Raw genomic sequence first — 25,581 nt, forward strand, 5'->3', positions numbered from 1 at the left:
GGGAAGTCAGAGGATAAAGGGGAAGCGGGGGAGACAGAATGTAAGCTAATGAGAGGGAATTCTAAAAATCACAAAAAAGAAGAGGGAAGAGGATGAGAGAGCGTGTGGGGATTACTCCCGGATCTGAGGAGCCACTAACAAAGCCTGACAAGTGAGTACAGTGCCGTTGTCCAGAGTAATCGGGAGCAGATGGCTGGGGGTTAGCACTGAAGGCTAATTGAATGAAACCACAAGTCAGCAGCGTGTTACATGTGGCCCCGCTTCCTAAGAGAACGCAGGAGTAAACAGACTGCCCTCACAGATGCCCCAGCTGTAACCTGTCATAGTTCAACAGTCCACTTGCTAGCACTGGAAGAAGTGGCCCGAGGGGAGGGGAGGGGGACTAACAACTGGTGCATCAGGGGTGACAACAGGGCTGGAGCGCTTGTTAGAGGAGTGACTAACCTCCTCCCCATGCCTGATTAGGAACAGACCATTCCTCATGATGACTTCCTGTCCTGGGAACCTGGAAGCCAAGTATTTGAGATGCAGGTTTCGTAAGCACTACCCCACACCCAAACATCTGGTGAGCAGCCCTGAGGCGTAAACTTCACTGACTTTCTTTTTCCAAGAAAAAACTTCAGTTGCTGTTCCATAACACAGCCCGCTGAACAAGTCATCGAGGGTGGAAAGATGCTTTATTTTGCTTTAGCTAAATATGCGGGGGGTAGCAGTTTCACATTTTTCTCATTTCCAATGCTCTGTTCAAAGGAAGTCCATATAACTGAATTTCCAAAGCACCCACTGCTATTTTGCATGTTTAGCACAGGCAGCCAAAAACAATATCTGAGTCCACCTCCATCATTTCTTTAAACCGTTGGGAGATTTATGTCACATACAAATTCCTTTGAAAAGTCTTTGCTTTAATCAAAATGGAATTGATATGGTGAAGGAGGCTCTTCAGCCCATTGAGTCTATACTGGTTCTTTTTAGTCCCAATCTCCTGCTCTTTCCCCGTGCCCTTGTAAGTTATGCTCTCTTATTAAATCATGACCCAGTCATTTCCCGGTCATGAGCCCCTTCTTCTGGTTGGGGTCGACGATGGGTATTGCATCCCAGCTGTCTTCATGATACACAAGCCTGGGAAGTACGATGTGGAGAGCAAGCTGTTGCCCATGTAACAAGCTCCCTCTCTCCACGCAGTGAGGAACCCAATGGAACGGCGGAGACCGATACAGTTTGGCCACCAGCAGCATTGCAGGAGTTGCCAGTCAGCGTTGAGCTCACTGTAGGACTGCCTTAGGGGCCGCAGCTCTGGATCTTTCCTTGGCTTTTACCCGTCAAAGCCCTCCCCACAGCTGCAAGGTAGCGGAGGTTTGAGATCAGAGTCCTCCTTCTCCTGGGTGAGCTCCAGCCATGGCTGACCAGCCCCTACTGCTTTAAGGTGCCAGTAACCCGCCTTTGCCCCTTCTCCTGTCATTATTAACGGTTCTGCCGGGCTTAGTGGCTAAGCCACACGTGAAGGCCAGGAGCTGGACTTGGTTGTCAGAGGCTATTTCAGGCGGACGCCATTGAGAGCATTTAATGGTAATGGGAGCTTATCCCTATTACCACCTCTGACTATGACAACCTGACCATGGAGCCCATTAAATATGAACTGCTGGTTGGCTCTGAATTACCACTCATTACCATCATCGAATAAAAAAGGATTTCCTCCCAAGTTTTCACTATAAATAAACTCAGCAACTCAGTTTCTTCAGACAATAAGTCCATAAGACACAGGAGCAGAATTAGGCCACTCAGCTCATCAAGTCTGCTCCATCATTTCATCATGGCTGATTTATTATCCCTCTCAACACCATTCTCCAGTCCTCTCCCTGTATCCTTTAACATCCTTACTAATCAAAAATCTATTAACCTCCACTTTAAATATACCGAATGACTTGGCCTCCACAGCCATCTGTGGCAATGAATTCCACAAATTCACCACCCTCTGGCTAAAGAAATTCCTCCTCATCCCAGTTCTAAAGGGACATCCTTCTATTCTGAGGCTGTGCCCCCTGGTCTGAGACTCCCCCACTATTGAATACATCCTCTCCACATCCATTCTACCTAGGCCTTTCAATATTTGAAGGTTTCAGTGAGATCTCCCCTCATTCTTCCGAACTGCAGCAAGTACAGACCCGGAGCCATCAAATTCTCCTCATACTTTAACCCTTTCATTCCTGGGATCCTACTAGGAGTATTTCTCACGAGATTGTTTGGAGTAAGAATGTCCAGATTATTGTGTGTGGAGAAGCGGGAGGCAGCTGTAAGTAAACAGACCACAATAAATTTTCTGTGTTTTTCTCTCTTGCTGGGTTGTGGCAAGCAAAACAGTGTGTAAATTATAACGAGAGTGCGTGTGACTGCTCACGTTTATCCAGTATTCCGAGTCAGATCAATGGTGAGTAAGGTGGTGTGTAGATCCAAGTCGAGCTGAGTCCAAGTCTGTGGGAGGGGTGGAAGCCTGTCCTGAGGGTAGAGGACTGTGTATTTACGCTGGTTGAGAGAGGAATGGGGCTATTTTTGCTGTGGTTATTTTGTTGCTTGTGTTGTGCTCTGTTGTGTTCTGCCATGCATTGTGGGCACTCTATGTTGGCGCCATAATGTGTGGTGACAGATGCAGACAGCCCCCAGCGCACCCTCAGACTTGCTGGTTGCTTACGCAGGTGATGCATTTCAACGTCCACGTGATAAAAAAAAACTTGAATCTTCAATCTTGAATCCTGGTACTGACACTGCTGAAGCGTGTGAGGTGTGTGTTTGGGGTACAAGTGTGAGAGCTCAGGAGAGGGTGTTAGAGGGAGGGAGTAGAGCAGGCGAGGATGTGTCATTCCGGTGCAGAGTGAGATGATTGAAGTGTCTGAGTACCATGTGTACGGTTGTTCTCAGGTGCGTGCACTACACTGAATGATTACAGTGTCACGTACTGAATGAAGCTGCGTGCCAGAAAATTACATCACATTCAATAAGAAGGGAGATGTGTGAGCAATCCTGACTGTGCAGAAGACTGCAAGGAGCGAGAGTACTTGCCAGTGCGATTCCGTAAATATGTGACTGTTATTGATCAAGATTCTTGTCACTTCACACAGATGGATTATGTCACCGTTGTAAAATGTTATTTGCCGCTTAACCTGGGGTCACTTGTTAGTGCTCCTCTGCCAGGAAGCAGCAACCACCAAGCACAGATCCCTGTTCTAAAAACATACACACATCTGAATGCATACACACGTAGACACAAACTCTCTCTCACACACAAGCACACTAAGTCTCTCTCTCTCACACACACACACACACACACACACACAAACTCAAACACATACACAAGTGCACGCATGCACACATACACACACAGACAGGCATATGCAGAAGCATGTGAACATACACCTTTAAACACACCTAGGAAAATGCACAACACACATATACACGTATCAATGAATATCTTCTCAAACACACACATGAACGTATACATAAGCACAGCTGAAAGGTCTGAAGATGGATAAATCACCTGGACCAGATGGACTACACCCCGGGGTTCTGAATGAGGTAGCTGAAGAGACTGTTGAGGCACTTGTAATGATCTTTCAAGAATCAATAGATTCTGAAAGTTTCCGAAGGACTGGAAAATTACAAACGTCACTCCAATCTTTAGGGAGGGAGGTAAAAGGCCATTTAGCCTGACTTTAGTGGTTGGGAAGATGTTGGGAATCTATTATTGACAAGGTGCCACACATGAGGCTGCTTAACAAGATAGCAGGAGAGATACTAGCATGGATAGAATATTGGCTGACTGGCATGGTGCAAAGAGTGGGAATAAATGGGGCCTATTCTGGTTGGCTGTCAATGATTAGCGTTGTTCCACAGGGGTTGGTGTTGGGACCACTTCCTTTCATATTTCACGTCAGCAATTTTGATGACATAATTGATAGCTTTGTGGTAAAGTATGCAGAAGATACAAAGATAGGTGAGAGGGGCAGGTAGTGTTGAGGAAGCAGGGAGTCTGCAGAAGGACACAGACAGTTTGGAAGTATCGTCAAAGAAATGGCAGATGGAATATAGTGTCAGGAAGTGCACGGTCATGAACTTTGGTAGAAGGAATAAAGGTGTAGTATTTTCTAAATGAGGAGAAAATTGAAAAATCAAAGGTGCAAAAGAACTCGGGCATCCTTGTGCAGGATTCCATGAAGATTAACTTGCAGGTAGGGTCATAGTAAGGAAGGCAAATGTAATGATAGCATTCATTTTATGGGGACTAGAATATAAGAGCTGAGGCTTTCTAAGGCATTGGTCAGACTGCACTTGGAGTATTGTGAGCAGTTTTGGCCCCCTTATCTAAGAAAAGATGTGCTGGCATTGGAGAGGGTCCAGAGGGGGTTCATGAGAATGATTCTGGGAATGAAAGGGTTAAAGTGTGAAGAGCGTTTGATGGCTCTGGGCCTGTATTCACTAGAAGAATGAGCGGGAGATCTCATTGAAACTTACCAAATATTGAAAGACCTAGACAGAGTGGATGTGGAGAGGCTGATGAGTGGGTGAGTCTAGGACCAGAGGGCACAGCCTCACGATAGAGGGACGTCCATTCAAAACAGAGATGAGGAGGAATTTCTTTAGCCAACAGGTGGTGAATCTGTGGAAATGATTGCACGGGACAGCTGTGGAGGCCATTTCATTGAGTATATTTAAAGCAGAGGTTGATAGGTTCTTGATTAGTCAAGGTCTCAAAGGTTACAGGGAGAAGACAGGAGAATGGGGTTGAGAGGGACAATAAATCAGCCATGATGGAAAGTCGACGGGCCAAATGGCCTAATTCTGCTCCTGTATCGAATGGGGTTTTTTTGGTTTTATCAGTACAAATATACACAATTAAGCAAAAGCAAACAGATATACTAATGTAAATGCACACACGTAAACATGCTTACATAAACACATAAAAACACATGTACATGTGCATACACGTGTTACTCAAACAGTGTTCGCCACATCTCTCAGGACAGTTCCCCAATGCACCTACCCAGTAAATCACAGCCCTGCAACTCAAAACGCATCCCAATTCCAGCAGGAGACCACCTTTCCGGATACACTCGGACAAACCGCGCAGGCACGGGATCAAACCGTCGGATCTCGGGTGTGTCGTAGTTCATGTTCCCTTCAAACATCTAAGGAGGAGGACGGGAGACAGATTAGGGAAAAATAACCAGGAGACTTCATTGAACAACTGAATCTCCTGTTCAGTGATGCAGAAGACACCCGCACTGTAAAGGAAAAACAAACCTGCTTTTATACAACACCCCTCACTGGCTCAGGACATCCCAGACTCTCAGTGAATCAATTACATTGTTGGAATGTAGTCATCTCTGTACTGGAGGACTAATTTAACTAATTTATACTGGACCAGATAATTAATCGCTTGGGGAGGAAGGGGGTTGAATATTAGACCCCAACACATGAGATGAACCCTCATCAGGACATTTACAAGGACAGGTGTGTAAAAAGGGCCCGTAGGATCATTGGGGACCTAAGCCATCCCAACCGCAATCTATTCAAGCTGCTACCATCCAGGAAACGGTACCACAGCATAAAAGCCAGGACCAACAGGCTCCAGTACAGCTTCTGCGACCAGGCCATCAACTGATGAACTCATGCTGATTTGAGTGTACTCTATGTAACATTGACTGTTCTATTTATTATAAATTACTATGATTGCACATTGCTCATTTAGATGGAGACGTAACGTAAAGATTTTTACTCCTCATGCATGTGAAGGATGTAAGAAATAAAGTCAATTCAATTCTTCAAAGGTACTGAGGTATGTTTGGTTTGTACCAGGGAAGGGTAGAGAAGGTTCAGTTGAACATCCAAAACACCCCTTTGTTGTGGCCCTAAAGTGCTGGCTTGGATAAAGACTCCAGGACGGAAAGGTCCCTCCCGTCTTCTGGTTGCTGTTAACCCATAAACTCAAGAGATCCTGCAGATGCTGGAAATCCAAAGCAACATCTACAAAATGCTGGAGGAACCCAGCAGGTTAGGTAGCATCAATGGAATTGGATAAATAGTCAACGTTTCAGGACGAGGCCTTTCATCAGGACTGGAAAGGAAGTTGTTTACCCAAGGAGATTAGCCAGTATCACTGAAGGAGAAAGATCTATACATAATCTAATTGCTTTACGTGGAGCAGAGACAGCGAGTGAAAAGTACTTTTGGAGCATCTTGGGAACACCGAGGTTGCCCAAGGAATGGAAATTCCTTCTTTGCTCTCCATCACTGTTACATTGGAGGGTCAGCAAATATTATCAGCCACTCTGGATATTAGGCTTGCCACAGGTTGGAAATTAAATCAATAAACTGGAGGTTGAATGAAAACAAATTTTATAAATGATTAATTAGCAAGAGCCTGGCAGCTACAGGGTTTATTCCTCTCCTCTTGTAACAAAAAGGCTCTATTTTTAATTAGGGACGGCACTCTGCTGTATCTTATTTGAATTACTTCATTTCATTCTCTTGGTGACCTTGTCCTTCAGTCAGAACAACACAACATGGCAGTCCGTTCACACTTACTGGAGTCAGGAAGGCTCCTTCGCTGAGTGATCATCTAATCATTTGGGAACAGCTTCTTCTCACCTGCCATCAGATTTCTGAACAAGCCCTGACACCACCTCACTATTTTGCTGTCATTTTGCACTTAAAAAAAAATTTCTTACTGCTCCTCAAAGTAATTTTTTTGTCTTCTGCTGCTACAAAGCAACAAGTTTCACGATACATCAGTGATACTAAACCTGATTCGGATTCGGATCCCATTCTATTGTACTTTCCCCTGGAACCCCCCCCCCTCAATAATATACTTAATTCAATTTTAAAAGTTTTTATTGATACTTCTCTTCCACTCTTTAAGGGACAATTCCGTTCATTTTCTTTATATTCAACCTGAGAAGAACAACACCAATTTACATAGAAACACAGATCTACAGCACGGTACAAGCCCTTCGGCCCACGATGTTCTGCCAACATTTTAACCTCCTCTTCAATCAATCTAGCCCTTCCTTCCTACATAACCCTCCATATTTCCATCATCCATGTACCTGTTTAAGAGTTACTTAAAAGCCGCTGATGTATCTGTCTCTACCACCACCCCTGGCAGGGGGTTCCATGCACTCACCACTCTCTGTGTAAAGAACTTGCCTCTTGCATCCCCTTATGCTTTCCTCCAATAGCCTTAAAATTATGCCCCTTGCATTGGCCATTTCCACCCTGAGAGAGACGTCTCTGGCTGCCCACTCAATCTATGCCTCGTATCATTTCTACACTTCTATCATTGCCTCTCATCTTCCTTCGCTTCAAGGAGAAAAGCCCTAGCTCACACAACTTATCCCTTTCTAATAAGGATATGCTTTCTAATCCAGGAAACATCCTGGTAAATCTCCTCTGCGCCCATTCTAAAGCTTCTACTCCCTTCCAAGGTGACCACAATTTCCCCAACTTCCTGTAGCCCAGGTTCAGTTCTGGTAAGTCTTCCTTGCACCGTCTCCAATGTCTTCACACTATACAGGCCGCCAGCTTTGTGTTCTTTTCAGCACACGTTAAAAAACACTGCCTCGATTGCCTCAAACCCCCAAAACAGCTGTGCCTGCCCCATATTGTTACACATCAATTTTAAAATCCAGGGTATTATTTTAATTATCATAAAGAGGTAAAATAACTCAGGTTAAGATTCCAAGTTGCCTCTTCACTTAATGCTCAAATTACTTGAAATTAATTTAATTATGAAGTACTTTGATAGAGCAATTAAGGAGAATCTGCTTCCACTTGTAACAGAGTTGGTAACCAGACGACATAGATTTAAGATAATTGACAGACGAGGCAAAGGAGACTTTTTTAAAATCTGGAATGTGTTGCCTGAAAGAATAGTAGAAATGAATTCAATCCTCCCGAGGCACGAGAATCAGATATGGGATCGACAGGGTACCTCTTTACCGGGAGCCAGTTAATTCAGTCAAGATGAGAGATGGACCATATCACTGTCACTTTCATTATCCCACCAAGAGTAGCCGCTGAGTAACAGGGAGGTCAGAACACACTGCAGTTCACTTTCCAACAAACGCTGTCTATTTAAACAGAACTGATTTACAATCTACTTAGTGAGCAAGCTAAGTTTATTTTACAACAGTGAGTTTATTCAAAATTCTTCTGAAGGACCCAAATAGAACTGATACTAAATCCATAGTAAAGTTTCCTAATAAAAGCAGAATTGTTTTTTCAGTAAAATGGAGAGAGTAGGTTGTTTGGTAATTCAAATTAATTGTCAACATAACTCACAGCAGCCTTCTAGGTGATTGGAAGGGCATACGTCCAATCATTTTCCTCTAGAAGTTGCTCATAGACACACACACACACAAACACACACACATCCATGGCATGGCTAAACATAACAGACACATCTTACGTATGCATGTACATACAGTATGCACACACATCCTCACTCTCACATCTAAATGCACAGAACTGGGGGTATCCAGAACAAAAGAGCACAGCCTCAATTTGAGGGGCGACCTTTTAGAACAGAAGTAAGGAGGAATTTTTTTAGCCAAAGAGTGGTGAATCTGTGGAATGCTCTGCCACAGGCTGCATGGAGGCCAAGTCCATGGGAGTATTTAAAGTAAAAGTTAATAAATTCCTGATTAGTTGGGGCATCAAGGGATATGGTGAGCAGGCAGGTGCATGGGGTCGAATGGGATCCTGGATCGGCCATGATGAAATGGAGGAGCGGACTTGATGGGCTGAATGGCCTAATTCTGCTCCAATGTCTTGTGGTCTTATGGTCCAACATACAGACACACATATACACAGATCCCCAAACTCACATGTAAATACACAACGTGTACACTCACGCACACAGGCGCACACCTGTGCACACACATCCACACACAAATGTGCGCGCACACACACACACACACACACACACACACACACACACACACACACACACACACACACAAACGAACTGAAGAAGGTGTGTGTACCTTGTGCCTTTGTCCTGCAGATTCCTTGACGAAAGTCCAGTTGACTCCGTTCATGCTGTAGGCCAACTTGAACCTGCGCACAAAGGCCTTGTTTTCCCCGCCCATCCCGCCGTCCACAGACGATGCCCCTCGTGCCCCCTGGATAATGATGGCAGTGACGGTCTTCGGGGAGGGCAGAGCCACTTGGATCCACTCTGTGCCGGGCAAGGGGTGTGGCTGCCTTGGGTACCATCCAGAGCGGCTGGCAACCAGCCGGGCACTGCCCGGCGACCAGTGATAGTCCCGTGTGGAGGAGGCTGTGATCTGTGAGTCGGGGATGAGCCCAGAGACCATTCCCAACATATCGGAGCAGGGGGCATCTGTTGGAAGAGAAGAAATCTGTTGGAGCCTGTGGAATTCCTGAAGCCTTTATCAGCACAACCAGATTAGCTCATGTCAGCCTACTTACAGGTCTAAATCAAGGCTAATTATGTCTTCCTTACCTCAGGTAAAGGACTATTACCATCCACCTATGTATGCCTGTCATTATTTTTTAAACTTGTATAAGTTTGTCACGGATTCTATTTTCCAAGGAATAAGGGCATAGCCAAGTCAACCTTTCCTAGAACTCAAGCACTGTGGTTCAGACAGTATCTCATAAATCTTTCCTGACTCTTTCCAGTCTAATAATATTGTTCCTCTAGCTGGGTGATCAAAACCGTACACAGTACTCCAAGGGTGGCCTCACCTACGACATGTGCAATTCGGGTCTAGTTAACTAGTTAAGGGAAATTGCAGTTGCGAGGCCACAAAACTTCATACGTAACTCCTTCCCCGAACCCCTTTGCCTCTAAGGTGAGCCATCAAACCCACCTGGTTTCTAAACCATTTGGCCACCCTCTTGCGTGATCCTGTAATTTGATTTCATGCTTTTGCGAGGCACGTCAAAATTGCTCACTATTAAATGCATTGGAGAAATGCAGTCCTGGTTTGATTCAGGGTCCTCGGTGAGAAGGTGTATTTGGGCTTTGCAAAGCTTGTGCGACTTAGATAAGTGATGGTCCATGGATAAGACATAACATTGTAACCTGGCCACAGGTGTTGACAAAATGAGGACAGCAAATCCCATCCATTCGAAGATCTCCACATCATTTTGTAACGTGTTTGCTTTGAGTTAGCTCAGAAAGAAAATCTGGAATTCTTGATCTCGGGAAACTGCAAAGGAAGTGCTTTTGAAGTTTAATGCTGAGGTATTTGCCTTAGTGATATTAGGTAAACACTGGGGACTACAGTAGTACAAGACCTCTGTGGAACTAAATAAAGCCACAAGCTTTCCTAGTGGAAAGATTGCTGGGGTGGGAGTGGAGGGGGAACATTGAGAGTGTGGGTGGTAGTAGAGGTGGAGCGATGAGGGTCTGGGAGGGGAGACCTACTTGTAATCTGGCAGCCGTAGACTTCGAAGCGCATGGAGATGCCATTCGTCCAGAGCTGGGGCCTGAGGCGAACGAAGCGAGCCACGACAGGTGGTGTCAGTGTGTTCAGCACCACCTCGTTACCATCTGTGTTGGCAGCAAATAACTAGGAAAAGAAGCGGATTGCGTTAATGCATGCTAACACGCGAAGAGTCCCCTTTTCCAAATGCAGTGAATCGTGGAATTCTGCAGGACAGAAGCAAGCCCTTCAGCCCACTGGAACCATGCTGACCTGTTTACACTAACCCCATTATATTCTCCGCACCACTCACCCACACACAAGGGGCAATTTACAGCGTCCGGTTAACCTACCAACCTCGCCTCTGCTTTGAGGGCAGGGTGCACTTAATTCAGGTTTGGTCCTCGTAGGCAGGGTGGATATAAATGGGCTGATTATGCATTTGAATGCTGCTGGAGCTGATGAATTTAACTTACAATACTAACTTTTCCAGCACTGTACCTCTGGGGATGAAAGGAATTCAAGGAAATCTAGTGGAACATTAGTCTTATTCAAGTGAACAGGGCTGAGGTTAGCCAGCAGTGAGATTTACTGACTTCTCCTTTTGTTTAAACTGTAAGTAGAAATGTGGTGCACAGAAATTTTCCATTAGAGGCTGCAGCCCCAGCCCCCACCGTACCTACTCTCTCTGCGTTTGGCAACCTTCCCCCGGTTCCACTTCATGTCCTTGGCTGTTGTTTTAACCTCACTGACACCTAGGATGCATTCAATCCTTGCCCTGTGCGTGACGAGTGACTGTTCTCTGATGTTACGCTAGTCCATGCTTTGGAAGGATCGATAGGTTAGAGCGACTGATTCCACGTGGGCTCACTTTCAAGAACTCTACAACTTATGTTCTTAGTATTATTTAATTAGTTTTTTTTGTTTTTGCTGGTTGTCTTCTTTTGCACATTGGTTCCTTGTCAGTCTTTGTGTGCAGTTTCCTTATTGATTTTATTGTATTTCTCTGCTCTACTGTGAATGCCTGCAAGGAAATGAATCTTAAGGTAGTCTATGCTGACTTATATGTACTTTGATAATAAATTTACTTTGAACTTCGACATGCAATCAAATAATCTTCTTCTCCTTCCAATTCAGTCTTCTGGAATATTAATGATGGCTTGCATCACCCCCCTCCAGTTCTATGGGCTCTGCGGGTGGCTGATGAGGCTAGAGGGAGAACACAACTTCCCTCACAGATAGGATGGGAATTCTTGACCAGCTGGTGGGGGGGGAGTTGGTTTGTGAGGTGGCATGCTCCTCCTGATACATACTGGAGAGTACAGCCCCCCCTCACAGGTAGGATGGGAATTCTTGACCAGCTGGTGGGGGGGGGGGAGGTTTGTGAGGTGCCGTACTCCTTCTGACACATACTGGACTTTTGCTGGAAGGATTCAAGTTTCTCCGTGCCCTTTCTCCCTTTACGAGTTGAAGCTTCCTCATGTTACTGATCTCCAGGGATTTCCCTTGGAAAGGAATACTCAAATGTGGGAGGGCTCTGTTTAAGGGAGGGGCTTGCCAATGGCAGCCCTCCATAGATAACTAGAGGAACGCTTTAGAAAAGGGAGTCTCACTATCAGAACATTGCATGTCTTTCCTCCCTGAATGCCCATTTAACGGGACAGTCTCCCCTCCCTGAGTGCCCACCCCACATTTAAACGGGTGTTCTCACTACCCTGACTGCCCATTTGAAGGGGCAGTCTACCTTCTCTGACACTCCTTTATTTAAAGGAGTGTTCTCACCTCCTTGACTGCTCATTAAAGGGCTGATCTCACCTCTCCAATTCCCATTCCATTTAAAGGAGTATTCTCCCTTCCCGTTCCCCATTTAAAGGGGTGGTCTCACTACTGTGGCTCAGATTACGTAACTGATCTCCCCTTCCTGATCACCTGCCCCCATTTATTGGGTTGATTTCACCTTCCAGAATGTAAAGATTGAAGACATCACCCAGATCCTGAGCTGAGAGGGGTCTTCACCATTCATACACCCATTTAGTGTCAGTCTCACTGGCCATTCCCTCAGTGTACGTGTCGGTCTCCCCATCTGGACTCTAATTTCTGAAATTAAACATTCATAATGTTTTAGTGGTCCATTTTACAGAACTGAGGTGAAGGGTGTAGAAATGGGGTTACTTTTCCTTTGTCTGGATGCCTAAATGCATATCTTTCAAGTGATGATTCAGCTATAACAATAATATTTTATTGGGCGAGCTCCCTGAACACTTTAGCTGCTCATGTGCTCGTCTAGCCTAAATATAACACCCGTAATTAATTAAGCTCCATGGGATTGGGAGATAGTGGTTTCCACCAGGACCCATTTTTCACAAGCACCTGCTCCCGTAAAGGAGGGTTCTGAATGAAACCTTGTTGCCTCGTGTCCATATGTCACTCGTTACCCAAGGTACTTCCATTGAACATCACAACATATCTGCAGAAGTCTTAGTCGTTTGGCCTGAGCTTTCCTTTGGGGTCTTGCTTGAGGTCATATTTCAATGATCTGCAGTCTGATTCCAAAGCTGCCCTCAACCCCACCCACAGATGTATCAATCCAATTTAATTTAAATTTCCTTTCTAAATCACCAGGTCTCTCTTCTAATTCTACATGATGTCACAGTCATTGTTACAGTTTACTAACCATAACCTGGCCTTTTTAAATTGACATTAAGAATGAGATAATAGCATCTGTTAATCGTAAGTTGGAATAATTTGATTCATTCTGGGAAAAATGGTTTAACTACATAACACCTCATAGGCCTGATTTTATTCTCACAAGTCAATGAATATGTTGTAAAAAAAAGATCACTCCCTACTTTGTACATAGTTTTCTTCTTTTGATTGTTCTTTCTTTCCTCTCCTTTCTATAAGTGTATACCTCAGATAAATATTTTGTGGAGATTTGTGACAAACATGACTATATGATATATATGTACAGTATCTGAAATACATCTTATGGGAAGTTTTGTTTGATGATGAACTTCAATAAAAAATAAATTACAAAAAAAAAAGGCTAGTGATTTTGAAAGAAGTGTCACTAAAACAAAACTACAACAAAAACACAACTTAATCATTTCTCTCTTAACTAATTTGAGTGAATTTCATTAAAGCTGTTTGTAGGAATTCAGGGCAGACATTTTACGATGTCTAGATATAGGTAGTGGGATGCCTGTGGAATAAAAATATAACCTGCAAGACAGTGATGAGAGTAAAGAAAAATAAAATTGTCATCTGCAGCACTCTGTACTGCCTGTCCTCACTCTACTCCTGACCCCTCCCAATGCCCACAAGCATTCTGCATCCCAGAGCTGCATTTGAAGGCCCCTTAGGTCTCCCCACTGCAAGGGAAAAATTTAGGTAAGGAACAGCAGAAATGGAAAGGATTCCCAAAGGTTTTCTCAGCACAATCATCCTTTGAAAGCTGATTAGACTTTAGGTCTGACTGTCTCCCCAGAGCATAAAGTCTCTTGGAGTTAATCTCCAGAATTTTGCTGCAACAAAACCCAGGAGAAGAAGAAAAAAAGAAGTGCTTGGGTAATTCTTTGCATTCATTTCTTGAATCCTTTTGCTCATGACAATTGATGAACAAGTTGGTTTGAAGCACTGAACTGACTGTGTATCAAAGTATATATCACCATATACTACCTTGAGATTCCTGCAGGCATTTGCAGGAAAATAAAGATGTACAATAGAATTTATGAAAACTATACATAAACAAAGACTGACAAACAACAATGTGCAAAAGAAGACTAATTGTGAAAAAATAAACAAATCAATAAAATAACACTGCGGACATGAGCAGTAGAGTCCTGGAAAGTGTGCCCGTCGATTGTGGAATCTGTTCAGTATTGTGAGCGAAGTTATCTATGTTGGTTCAGGAGCCTGTGGTTATAGGGTAATAAGTATCCCTGAAACTGGTAGTGGGACCTAAGGCTCCTGTAACTCCTGCCCGATGGGAGCAGCTAGATGAGAGCACGGCCTGAATCACTGGGGTCCTTGATGATGGATCCTGTTTTCTTGTGGCAGTGCTTCCTGTAAGTATGCAGTGCTGGGGAGGATTTTGCCTGTGCTGGACTGGGCTGTATCCACCACTTTCTATCGACCTTCTTCCTGGGCACTGTCCTTGACTGACAGTCAAAATGAACAAAGGGCCTTGGTCCCTTCCAGTTGACTGTTGGTCATTGTCCTGAGGAAATGCAGTGGCAAGAACATTGAGCGAAAGTGTGTGACCATGGGATGAAATGCACCCAACCACAGGTACCAAACAACACGCACAAAATGCTGGAGGAACTCGGCAGACCAGGCAGCATCTATGGATAAGAGAACAGTTGACATTTAGAGCCAAGACCTATCATCAGGACTGACTTGCCTTTGCAGGTTTGCATGGTCTTTGCTGCATCGGACTGCCTGACCAGACAAAACCCTTCCATGACTCAACCGTGTGTTCTCACAAGTAAACACGATGAGAATCTTTTATTGGAAAAGAAGAAGAGGAGCTACGAACAACAGCCATCAGTTTCAGAAACTGTCAATCTAACATGGTTATGAGTAAGACACAAGGGACTGCAAATGCTGGACTCTGGAGCAGCACACAATCGGCAGGAGGAACTCAACAGGTCGAGCAGCATCAGGGGGAGGAAGGGAATTGTGGATGTTTCAGGCCGAAGCCGGGCATCAGGACTGACAGTGGAGAGATGAGATGGCCAAAGTAGCGAGGAAAAGGAGAGTGTTAGGAAAGGACTCGGGTCTGATTAGTGGACTGAGAAGAAGTGGAAGATGACAGGCAGGTAGTGCCAGGCAGAAGAGGTAGGTGGGGGTGATTAGACCATAAGGTCATAAGACATAGGAGCAGAAATAAACCATTCAGCCCATTGAGTCTGCTCTGTCATTCAATCATAACCGGTTTCTTATCCCTCTCAACTTCATCCTCCTGCCTTCTCCCTGTAACATTTGATGCCCATCAAGAACCTATTAATTTCCACTTTAAATAAACTCAATGACTTGGCGTCCACAGTCATCTGTGGCAATGAATTCCACTGATTCTTCACCCTCTAGAATAAGAAATTCCTCTTCGTCCCTGCTCTAGAGGGAAGTCCTTGCATTCAGAGGCTGTGCTGTCTCTGCTCCTGTACTCCCCCACCTCGGAAATATCCACTCTATCTCAGCCTTTCCCTCATTCTTCTAAGCTCCAGCAAGTACAGTCATCAAATGCTCCTCATATATTAACCCGTCCATTCCCGGGATTGTTCTCGTGAACCTCGTCTGGTTGTGAGTGAGCAGCGACTGGTTGCAGGGAGCTGGACCAAGTGATGATGGCTCTTGCATAGCATTCCTCTTCAATGGCATCCCCAGTGTCCCCTATAAATGTTAAGTTAACCCCAAAGAGTAAGCACACTAACAAGTCACAAGATCACGAGACAAAGGAGTAGAAGTAGGCCATTTGGCCCATCGAGTCCGCTCCGCCACTCCACCATGAGCTATACTATTCTCCCATCTAGTTCCAATTTCTGGCTTCAGTCATTCCCTTATTGCCCATGACATGTGCCAACGTCTGTCACACTGGCCAATGCTGCATTGCAAATGCACCAACAGACACTAACAGTGATGAGGTGAGTGGCCCTTCTCTCTGACCATGGCTGAGGAAGGAATATCAGAAACGTGCTATTAAGTGAAAAGTACTTGTCCTTTCTCACTCCCCTCCCCCCACCCCCAAGCCGCCTCCCCACACCCTGTCGCGGAGCTGTCTCCAGAACTCCGTCAGCACAGGGAGACACAAGGGATCGTGGATGCTGGGATCTGGAGCATGAGCACAGCCAATTAAAAACAGTAAATCAAAAAAGCCAATCAGGACATGCTGTGAGGGGCTGATTGGGCAACATTACTCGTTGATTTTACCAGTTTGCTGGCTGGAAGGAGGTCCCTTGTGTGAAGTGATTGCTCCCTCATCCACTGTCACTGACAGAAATTACCAGGCCGTTATCACACATTGCGATGTACATACTGAACATCTCGCCTCCCTCATCGCCACAGGGACTATTTCCCTCCAAGGATCCTAATGCTCTGACACAGTGTGCAGACCTTTATAGAAATTTGGGATTTATTTTCCCTTTCACCTCTTGCTGTTTCGTTCGTTCCAGGTCTCGAATGTCATCCACTCATGCTGTTGTACCTCAGCTGACAACGACACATTAACAATCAGACAGGCTTCCCGTGGGATTTAAGAGTGCAGCTCTAAGTAATAGTCCAGCTGCCAACATCTGATTAGGGACCATTACTGCCTCTGTCTCCTCCTCCTCTCACCCTGCCCCCATAGCCCACTGCGACCTACAGGTCAACATCTCCCCCCAGTACTCCGAGGCTCTCCACAACAGGGGCACGATTAACACCTTAATTGGGAAAGTGAGGGAAACAATAGATGATGTTTTAAATTTTGCATTCCTTGAACTATTCACCAAGCCACATTTCTCAAAGAAATCCACCTTGTCCAGACAGAAGATCAACAGAATAAGTTTATAATTCCTGCTGTCTCTCTGATTCCCAGGAAAAGTCTCATCAGTGTTAAATGACTCAAAAAGCAAACAGCTAGAAGAGAAGTCAAACAACCTTCTCACTTCTCGTTCTTTATTTGCCCTCAAGTTGAAGAAGATGATTCTTGCTTTGGTGACCGTGGGGATTGATCTGTTGTTCCAGAGATAAGCAAGTGGGTATCAGTAGAAAAACAGTCAGTAACGGACTGCTGCTCGGCAGACAATGAGCAACGGGAACGGATTTTAGACAGGTGATGTGTTAGAGATCATATTACACCTTTACACCACAGTCATACAGAACAGAAACAGGCCCTTCAGCCCTCTGTGTTTATACTATCCATAATGCCCATATCTATTAAACTCGTTTGCCTCCATTAGCCCTGGCAGTTCAGGTACTTATCTGGCTGCCTCAGAAATGATGTGAGAATCCTTGCCTCTCCCCTCCTCAGGCACTGTTCCAGATTCCAGACATCCTCTGGGTGAAAAACTCCCCCTCAGACACCCTCTAAATCTCAGATCTCTCCCCTTGTACCTGTTTTAGACACCCCAGCAACATTCTTACCAACTAACCTCTCCTCAGAATTTTGTTCACCTCTATCAGGTCCCTCCCCCACCCCACCTCACTCCCACAAAAGAAAACCCAGCCTGTCCAGCTCCTCCTTATAATTTAAATTCTCTAATCCAGGCAACATAAGAGCACAGGAAAACATGAGCAGGCCACTCGGCCCATTAAGAATGCCCTACCAGTCAGTATGCCCAGCAGATCCCAAGCTAGTCTCAACACCTTTCCTGTGTCAGTTCCCATAGTGCCCAATCCCTCAATCTTTGAAATATTTGTCCCTTTCTGCCTTGATTATACCTAATGATTTGTTCTTCCCAACCTTTTGGGGCAATGAATTCCAGAGCTTCACTACCCTCTGAGAGAGGAAATGTCTACACACCTCAGTTTTAAATGACCCAGTCCTCGTTTGACGGTGACGAAGTTTCCAAGGCGGAGGGAAGATGCTGAGAGCCCGGAGGGGACTGGATTAACAAATACAACTGGTAAAGGGTACTGAGGGAGAGGTTACTCAATGACCAAGTATGGAATCTGATAGAACATCGGTGGAACACAGTGGACATAGGTCTCCAGCCCTCCGGCATCCATCTCCGTCGTGACTGAGAGTTGAAATGCTGGGGCAGGGGGTGTCATGTCAACCATGGTGCCCAGCAAGCTGATACCATCTCCCCACATCTGGCCCATATCCCTCTAAACCACCACTGCCCCCCCATTCACATACTTATCCAAATGTCTTCTGAGTCTTGTTATTTTACCTGCCTCAGCCCACTTTCCCCGGCAGCTCATTCCATACATGCACCACCCTCTGCATGAAGAAGTTGCCCTGACTCCCTTCTCCCTATTGCCAAAGCCCCAAAGTTGGATGAAGAAGCTGCCACTGATATTAGCCCTGTGCTGTGATGTGGAGGAGTTTCCACCCTGTGGTGGAGCATGGGTGTTGTATTTGGAAATCTTCCATTCCTAAAGCAAGAGAGCATGTTCATGAAAAGGTCCCTGGGCCAACCTGCAGATTACTCCTCTGCTAGAGAGATCCAAGCAACCCTGGTTCCCAGAGCACTGGGAGAAGACTGGCATGAGTGACACTGACAGTGAGGGAGGGGGTTACCGAGTGATAATGTGAGTCCTGTCTGCAGAAACATATCAGCAGCATCAGTAGTAGTTTGCACATCACAACGGAGCACTAGCGATCACCTATTGGGGTCAATTCCAGCCACTGCCGAAGGGAGTTTGTACGTTCTCCCCGTGATTGGCAGGTTTTCTCTGGGGACTTTTGGTTTCTTTCCACATCCCGTAGATGTACGTCTTAGGGTCAGTGAGTTGTGGGCATGCTATGTTGACGCCAGAAGTCTGGAGACACTAGCAGGCGGCTCCCAGCCACCATTCCCTACAGGCTGAGCAGGTGCGCAGCCGCACAGTGACTGAAATCCTCCCATTAACATAGCCTTTGTTGCCATGCAACTGAAATTCTCTTTTATATGATGTTAACATAATTTTGAAATTATGCTAATATAATTTTGAAATCTATGTTAATATAGTTGTGAAATACCCTGTAATTAATTATGTTTGAATGAATAAAATCCATAAATTTTCTTAATAAAAGTACCCAACATTTTATCTGAAACATTTGAGAGCTTCAATGTATTTACATTGTCAGTGTTTCAAGTTACAAAACTGTTACATATTGTAACAATAAACACAGAATGGAAGTCAATAGCTATTTATTAATAAACTGCTGGCACACTTAACAATGATTCCATCTAGTCAAAACACTTTACTTTTACCATTGTTCCTGTCAGTTGTTTTGACTGCCTGATATCGTTTACTTGTGTTATGAGTTGTGGTTTGTGTTTGTGTGATGTGCCTATTACAAAATAAAACATTTAAAGTGCCACACAGCTTTCAGGGTGTGTAAAAATTTCCTGCTCAGAGCAATGGTTGGTCCTCACAACTGTAAAAAGAAATTAGAGGGAACATTATTCCCAGCACAATGCTCGCTGATTTGATTTGACGCAGATGATACATTTCACTATATGTTTCAATGTACATGTGACAAATAAAGCTCATCTTTAATCTTCTTTATCATCAGAAAAGACCAGAGAAAAATACAAAATGACCCACTTCCCTCTCACCAAGCACCATCCCAGCAAAATAAAATGTTGCAGCTGGGCAGGTGGGAGCAAGAGGCCAGTCACCCCTTCAGACACCTGCACATCTATTCTGGCACATCAAGGTCCACTGCAGCCTTGACGAACAAACCAGCCGGTCTTACCTTGTGGTTCTTCCCTTGTCGGTAGGTCATCCAGTCCTCGCCATTGGAGCTCACCTCCAACTTGTAGCTACTGACAAAGTACGTCTTGGACGTATCCACTGAGATTGCCCCTTGAGTAGCAACACCAGTCAGGATCTTCAGAATCCCCAGATCGACCTGCGGCAGGAAGAACAACAATATTAGCAGTGCTGAGGTGGAGATGGTTGAGAGATTCCTGTTCCTAGGTGCAAACATCACCCAGTGCAACCACATGGATGCCATGGCCAAGGAAGCTAATTGGAGCCTCTCCTTCCTCAAATTCAGCATGTCCTTGTTGACCCTCACCAATTTCCATTAATGCACCAAGGAAGGCAACCTACCGAGGTGCATCACAACTTGACACGACAACTGCACTGCCCGTGACCTCCAGAAACTGCAGAGAGTTGTGGACACAGGCAGTGTCACATAAGCTGGCTTCCTCTCCTGCACTCTGTCCTCGCTTCTTGCTGCCTTGGGAAAGCCTCCAACGTAACCAAAGACCCCTCCCACCCCGAATGTTCCCCCTTCTCCCATCGGGCAGAAGATACAAAAGCTTGAAAACATCGACAACCGGGCTCAAGGACAGCTTCTATCCTGCTGTTATAAGGCTCTTGAACAAACCTCTAGTATGTTAAAGGTGGACCCTTGACCTTATAATATACCTCGCCATAACCCTTGCACCCAATTGTCGACTTGCTCTGCACCTTCCTTGTCACGGTAACATTTTATTCTGAACCCTTGTACTACCTCAAAATACTTACGGATGTTTTGAAAAGTCCCTTATTGATGGTTTGCAAAACTAAGTTTTTTCACTGTAATCAACACCAATTCCAAAAGCCCACACTTTAAGCAACAAAAACACGCTCTTCTAAAATCCTAGCAATTTCTTAGTAACCATACTGCCTTGGCAGTTTGGGAGATGAAGAGGTCACAGGGTCATACAGCACTACAGCATGAAAACAGGCCCTTCAGCCCATCTAGTCCATGCTGAACTATACCAGAACCATAGCCCTCCATACCCCTCCCATCCATGTACTTATCCAAACGTCTCTTAAATGTTGAAATCAAACCCACATCCATCACTTACTCTCGCAGCTTGTTCCACACTCATTTCATCCTCTGAATGAAGAAGCTCCCCCCTCAGGTTCCCCTGAAATATTTCACTTTTCACCCTTAACCTTTAATCGCTAGTTCTAGTTTAATCCAGAACTAGATGCTTACAGTAACCCTATCTATACCCCTCATAGAACTATCAAATCTTCCCCCATTCTCCTACGCTCCTGGGAATAAAATCCCTACCTATTCAATCTTTGCTTAAAACTCAGGTCCTTAAATCCCGGCAACATCCTTGTAAATTTTCTCTTTCCTGTTCCACACAAGTCTCCAAATTTGATCTCACCAACGTCCTAGATGGGATGCTATGTTGAACTTATCTAGGACATTCCAACTCCTATACCAAGGGTATGTGGAGATGTGGTCCAGGGGTGAGTTGATGGGACTGGGCAGACTAACAGTTCAGCACAGGTTAGATGGGCTGAAGCACCTGTTTCTGTGCTGTAGTGCTCTACAACTCCAGTTAAAATGTTTGATTCCTTCTTCCCTCACACGTCTATCCAGAATCCTTTCAAAAGCATGTACCTTGGCTATGCTGTACTCTTGGAATGAATTTTGTGCTCCTGCATTCTCTGGATAGTGTGTTTTCAGAATTGCTTATTGGATTTATTAGACATGATGTATCAGTGACCACTAATCTCTGGTCTCTCCTCAAATGAAAAGATCTTTCCATGTTTATCTTATCAGAACATTTCATAAGCTTAAGACCCTCCCTTGGGTCACTGCTCTCCTCCTTTATTCTAACATTGTTAAATTCAATTCACAGTTTTGAAAACTATGGGTCAAGAGGCATAGATGTCATTGGCAAGGGCAGCTAATGGTGCTGGTGTAAACCCTGTAGTGGAGAGTGCTTTGGGGTTTAAGTCCAAAACTGTTGAGAGGTTCCAAATCTCGGTGTTGACAAGCATGGCATGGAAAGCAGAGGTGGTGGAATTTGCTGGCACCTGCTGTCTCTGCCCTTCAGAGTGGTGGAGATTGTGGGCTTGGCAGGAACTCTTGAGGAAGCCTTGCCAAGTTCTGCATTGTGGCCAAAAACTGCAGGTACAACGCAGCATGTGGAGTGGAAGGATGTTCAAGGAGAAGAGGGAGCTGAAGTTTTTGAGTTGATGGGGGAAGTGCGAGGGGTGCATGAGATGATGGGGAGGAGCGTTTGAGCTGATGGGGAAGAATAGTTAAGTTGAAGGAAGGGGTGTTTGATATAACAGAGTGCGTTGGAGGTGAGGGGAGGGGTGCTTCAATTGATTAGAGGTTTTTTGTGTAGGAGCTGTGGGGAGGGGTGATGGAGGTGATGAGGTGATGGACAGACAGCACTTGAGGTGATGTAGGAAGAGGGTGGTGGGTTCTAAATAAAGAGGGAGGAAGCTGTATTTAAGGCCCTAGCATATCTCAAGGCTTTGTAGAAGCAGAGAACCTCTAACAGTATTTATACAGTACTCTACACATAACCAATCCCTCTGTCAATTTCCCATCAAATAGTTAGCTCCCATGGATAAGTGGACCACACTATGACTGTGCCAGGGCATGGCTGGTTGGATGTGGAGGCGGCAAGAGAGGGAGTGTGACAGAACAAGACTGATTTATTATCCCTCTCAGCTCCATTCTCCTGCCTTTTCCCCGTAACCTTTGACATTCTGACTGCGCAAGAACATAGCAACCTCTGCTTTAAATATACCCAATGATTTGGCCTCCACAACCATCTGAGGCAATGAATTCCACAGATTCAGCACCCTCTGGTGAAATAAATTCTTCCTCATCTCTATTCTAAAGGGACATCCTTCAATTCTACGGCTGTGCCCTCAGGTTCTAGGCTCTCCCACTACTGGAAACATCCTCTACACATCCGCTCTATCCGGGCATTTCAATATTTGGTACATTTTAGTGAGATCCCCCCTCATTTCAGTGAGTACACTGGGGAGTCATCAAACGTTCCTCAAACATTAACCCTTTCACTCTCAGGATCATTCCTGTAACCCTCCTCTAGTCCCTCTCCAATGCCAGCAGATCCTTTCTTTGATAAAACTGCTCATAATACTCCCTATGTGGCCTGAGCAACCTTTTATAAACCCTTAGCAATACATCCTTGCTTTTATATTTTAGTCCTCTTGAACTGAATACAACACATTCACAGCCAATGATGCACAATCATCCCTGCAAGGCGGGAAACATAGCAATGAATTTGTTTGCTGAAAACCTCAACAAACTGCAATAGAGATGAGGGCTGTTGGGTGAGAAATAATGTTGACTTGAAATCCAGAAGTAATCTCCAGGTCTGCTTTGAATAGCATCATGGGAACTTAATCAGCATCTGAGAGGACACGTCTTCCCTGTACGGACAGTTAACATGCATCTTGTGCTCAAGTCACCGGAGTGGGACTCAGTCCTCTCACTCTCTGGCACCAACTGAACCACAATGCCAGCTGTTCCAAGCCCACTCAACTTTGGCAAAGTCAATATGATCTTAATGTAGTGGGATCTGCTCATCAGGCGGGTTGGTAGTTTCAATCGTCTGTTCTTCACTGGGGTCATCACACCATAGTTCAGTCAATTAGATTGCTGTTTGACGACTTTTATCTCCCCCCATGTGCTTGGAATACAGCCCTTTAGGCAATTTCCAGACCTACCTGGATCCATTCCCTAGTGGTGTCCTCATTGGGTGTCCAGCCGTTGATCTGATGATTGAGGCGACCTTGGCTCGCTTCCCAGTTCCCCAAAGAGTAGGTGGACGAAGCCGTGATCTGCATGTTGCTGATCTGACCGGATTCCATGCCCAGTGGGCTGTTGCACTGATAAACTGCAAATGCAGTTGAAGAGTTAAAGCCTTGGACTGGCAGGTAGCTGACGTGAAACATTTGCAAAACATTCAGCGTTGATTAACACCCGGAAAATTTATCGAATATCTTTTGTCCACCTTTGGCTAGCCAACATGCCCACCTTCTCTAAGCACTGCCTTCACCAAGCCGATTGGTGATAAAGCAGTCTCTTCCTATTCTGACTGATTGTATCTTGATTGACATTTTTTTGCCCTCTCCTCCATTTTTCTAACCAATGGACAAAGTTTTTCATCTCCTCTTTAAAATCCTGGTCATTAGTTCTTGGAGACTCCAAGGTGATCCAGGAGATTCGGCAACCCTGAACTGGGGGCAGGAATGGAAAGGATTCAGATGAGTTCAGCCAGCCTGTGGCTCTGACTTACCCTGACTTATTGGCACAGACAGTTAACAGTGGCATGTCAGGAGGGAAGGGGTCAAGAAGGACAGATAAACCTATTTTGTTTGTATCTATGTGGGGCTTTGAAACAATCGTCCCATTTGCTCCACACTAACCATTCTTGCAAAACCATTGAGGGTCCATTGACTGGATCCTTGTTAAGTTGCAATCTAATCTGTGGATGTCCTCCCTAAGAAGGAGGTAAGTTATTCAAATTTTACTAGCTCCCCTAACCACGCTGTTTGGTCGGGACAGTGCTACGCAGCCTACTCACAGTCCTGAGTATCTTTTGTGGTGATGTTGTACTCAGCCGAGAAGCCATCTTTTGCCACAGCCATATCAGTATGGAACGTCAGCGACATGATCCCCGTATCAGAGCGAATCACAGCTGGGATCTTTGAGCCACAATAGCGTCCAATCAGAGGACTCACTGCAGTGGAGGTGAAGGAAACACAAAGTAAGCATGAAGTTGCAGCAGCCTCCAAAAAATCATCTCTTTTCTCTGCTTGAAGCTTTATTGAAAAGCCAAAAAAATACGAAACAGATCAAGTGAGAGCCTTTGGGGCAGCTTGTCCTTTGGCAGGACAGAGAAGGCAGTAGACAGCAGTGTTAGCAAGCTGTGATTCATTGTCTCACCTTCCCCAATCCAATCACCAACCTGGGCCGCTTGTTATTTATTAATTTATTTAGAGATACAACTCGGTAACAGGCCCTTCCAGCCTATTAAATCCACACTGCCTAGTTACAGCCATGTGACCAATTAAGCGACTAACCCGTACTTGGTTGGAATGTGGGAGAAACCCAAGTGGTCACAAACCCCATGCAGATACCACCACCAGAGGCCAGTGTTGAGCACAGGTCTCTGCTGCTGTACCACTGGCCATGGAAGGCCTCAGATAACATCTGACACCGCCTAGCTCTTTCTCCGAGGTCAGCTAAGCAAGGACAAGAGAGGTCAATAAACCAAGGCCGCCCAACCCCCACTGACCTTTCACCCTTGCACAACCCAGCAGCTGCGTATGACTGCTTTTTCTTGCCTGGGAAGCCAGATCATTAACCCTTCACCTCACCATAATGTGGGAGTTGAAACTTGAAGCTAGGGTTGCCAACTTTCTCACTCCCAAATAAGGGACAAAAGTAGCAGTCAAATACGGTACACGTGTTTACCCTGAAAAAGACTACCATGACCATAAAGCCTTGTGCGGGCACCTGTGTGCACATGTGTGACGTGCGCATACATGACGTGTGCCTGTGTGTCCATGCCAATTTTTTTCTACTTATCAGTTTTGGCTTAATCTTCCCGATTCTGTGAAGTGAAACTATACTGTACATACATTATTTCTACTTTATATAGGCTGTGTATTTATCATATCATTCCTGCTTTTACTATATGTTACTGTTATTTTAGGT

At 45.1% G+C, this 25,581-nt stretch overlaps 1 protein-coding gene across 3 annotated transcripts in view; it reads right to left on the reverse strand.

Moving 5' to 3' along the window:
* LOC140199356 (neuropilin-2-like) overlaps positions 1 to 25,581 on the reverse strand; it is a 102,537-nt gene that overhangs the window by 34,518 nt on the left and 42,438 nt on the right. For all 3 annotated transcript variants that reach the window (XM_072261287.1, XM_072261289.1, XM_072261288.1), the window contains exons 5-10: positions 24,446 to 24,601; positions 23,586 to 23,755; positions 19,834 to 19,989; positions 10,448 to 10,592; positions 9,036 to 9,394; positions 5,033 to 5,177 (exon numbers count right to left, since the gene is read on the reverse strand). In XM_072261287.1, coding sequence (XP_072117388.1) covers positions 5,033 to 5,177; positions 9,036 to 9,394; positions 10,448 to 10,592; positions 19,834 to 19,989; positions 23,586 to 23,755; positions 24,446 to 24,601 — 1,131 coding nt within the window. The remainder of the gene's footprint in view (positions 1 to 5,032; positions 5,178 to 9,035; positions 9,395 to 10,447; positions 10,593 to 19,833; positions 19,990 to 23,585; positions 23,756 to 24,445; positions 24,602 to 25,581) is intronic.

Source organism: Mobula birostris, chromosome 6 (assembly GCF_030028105.1).
Source record: "Mobula birostris isolate sMobBir1 chromosome 6, sMobBir1.hap1, whole genome shotgun sequence".
NCBI classification, from domain to species: Eukaryota; Metazoa; Chordata; class Chondrichthyes; order Myliobatiformes; family Myliobatidae; genus Mobula; species Mobula birostris.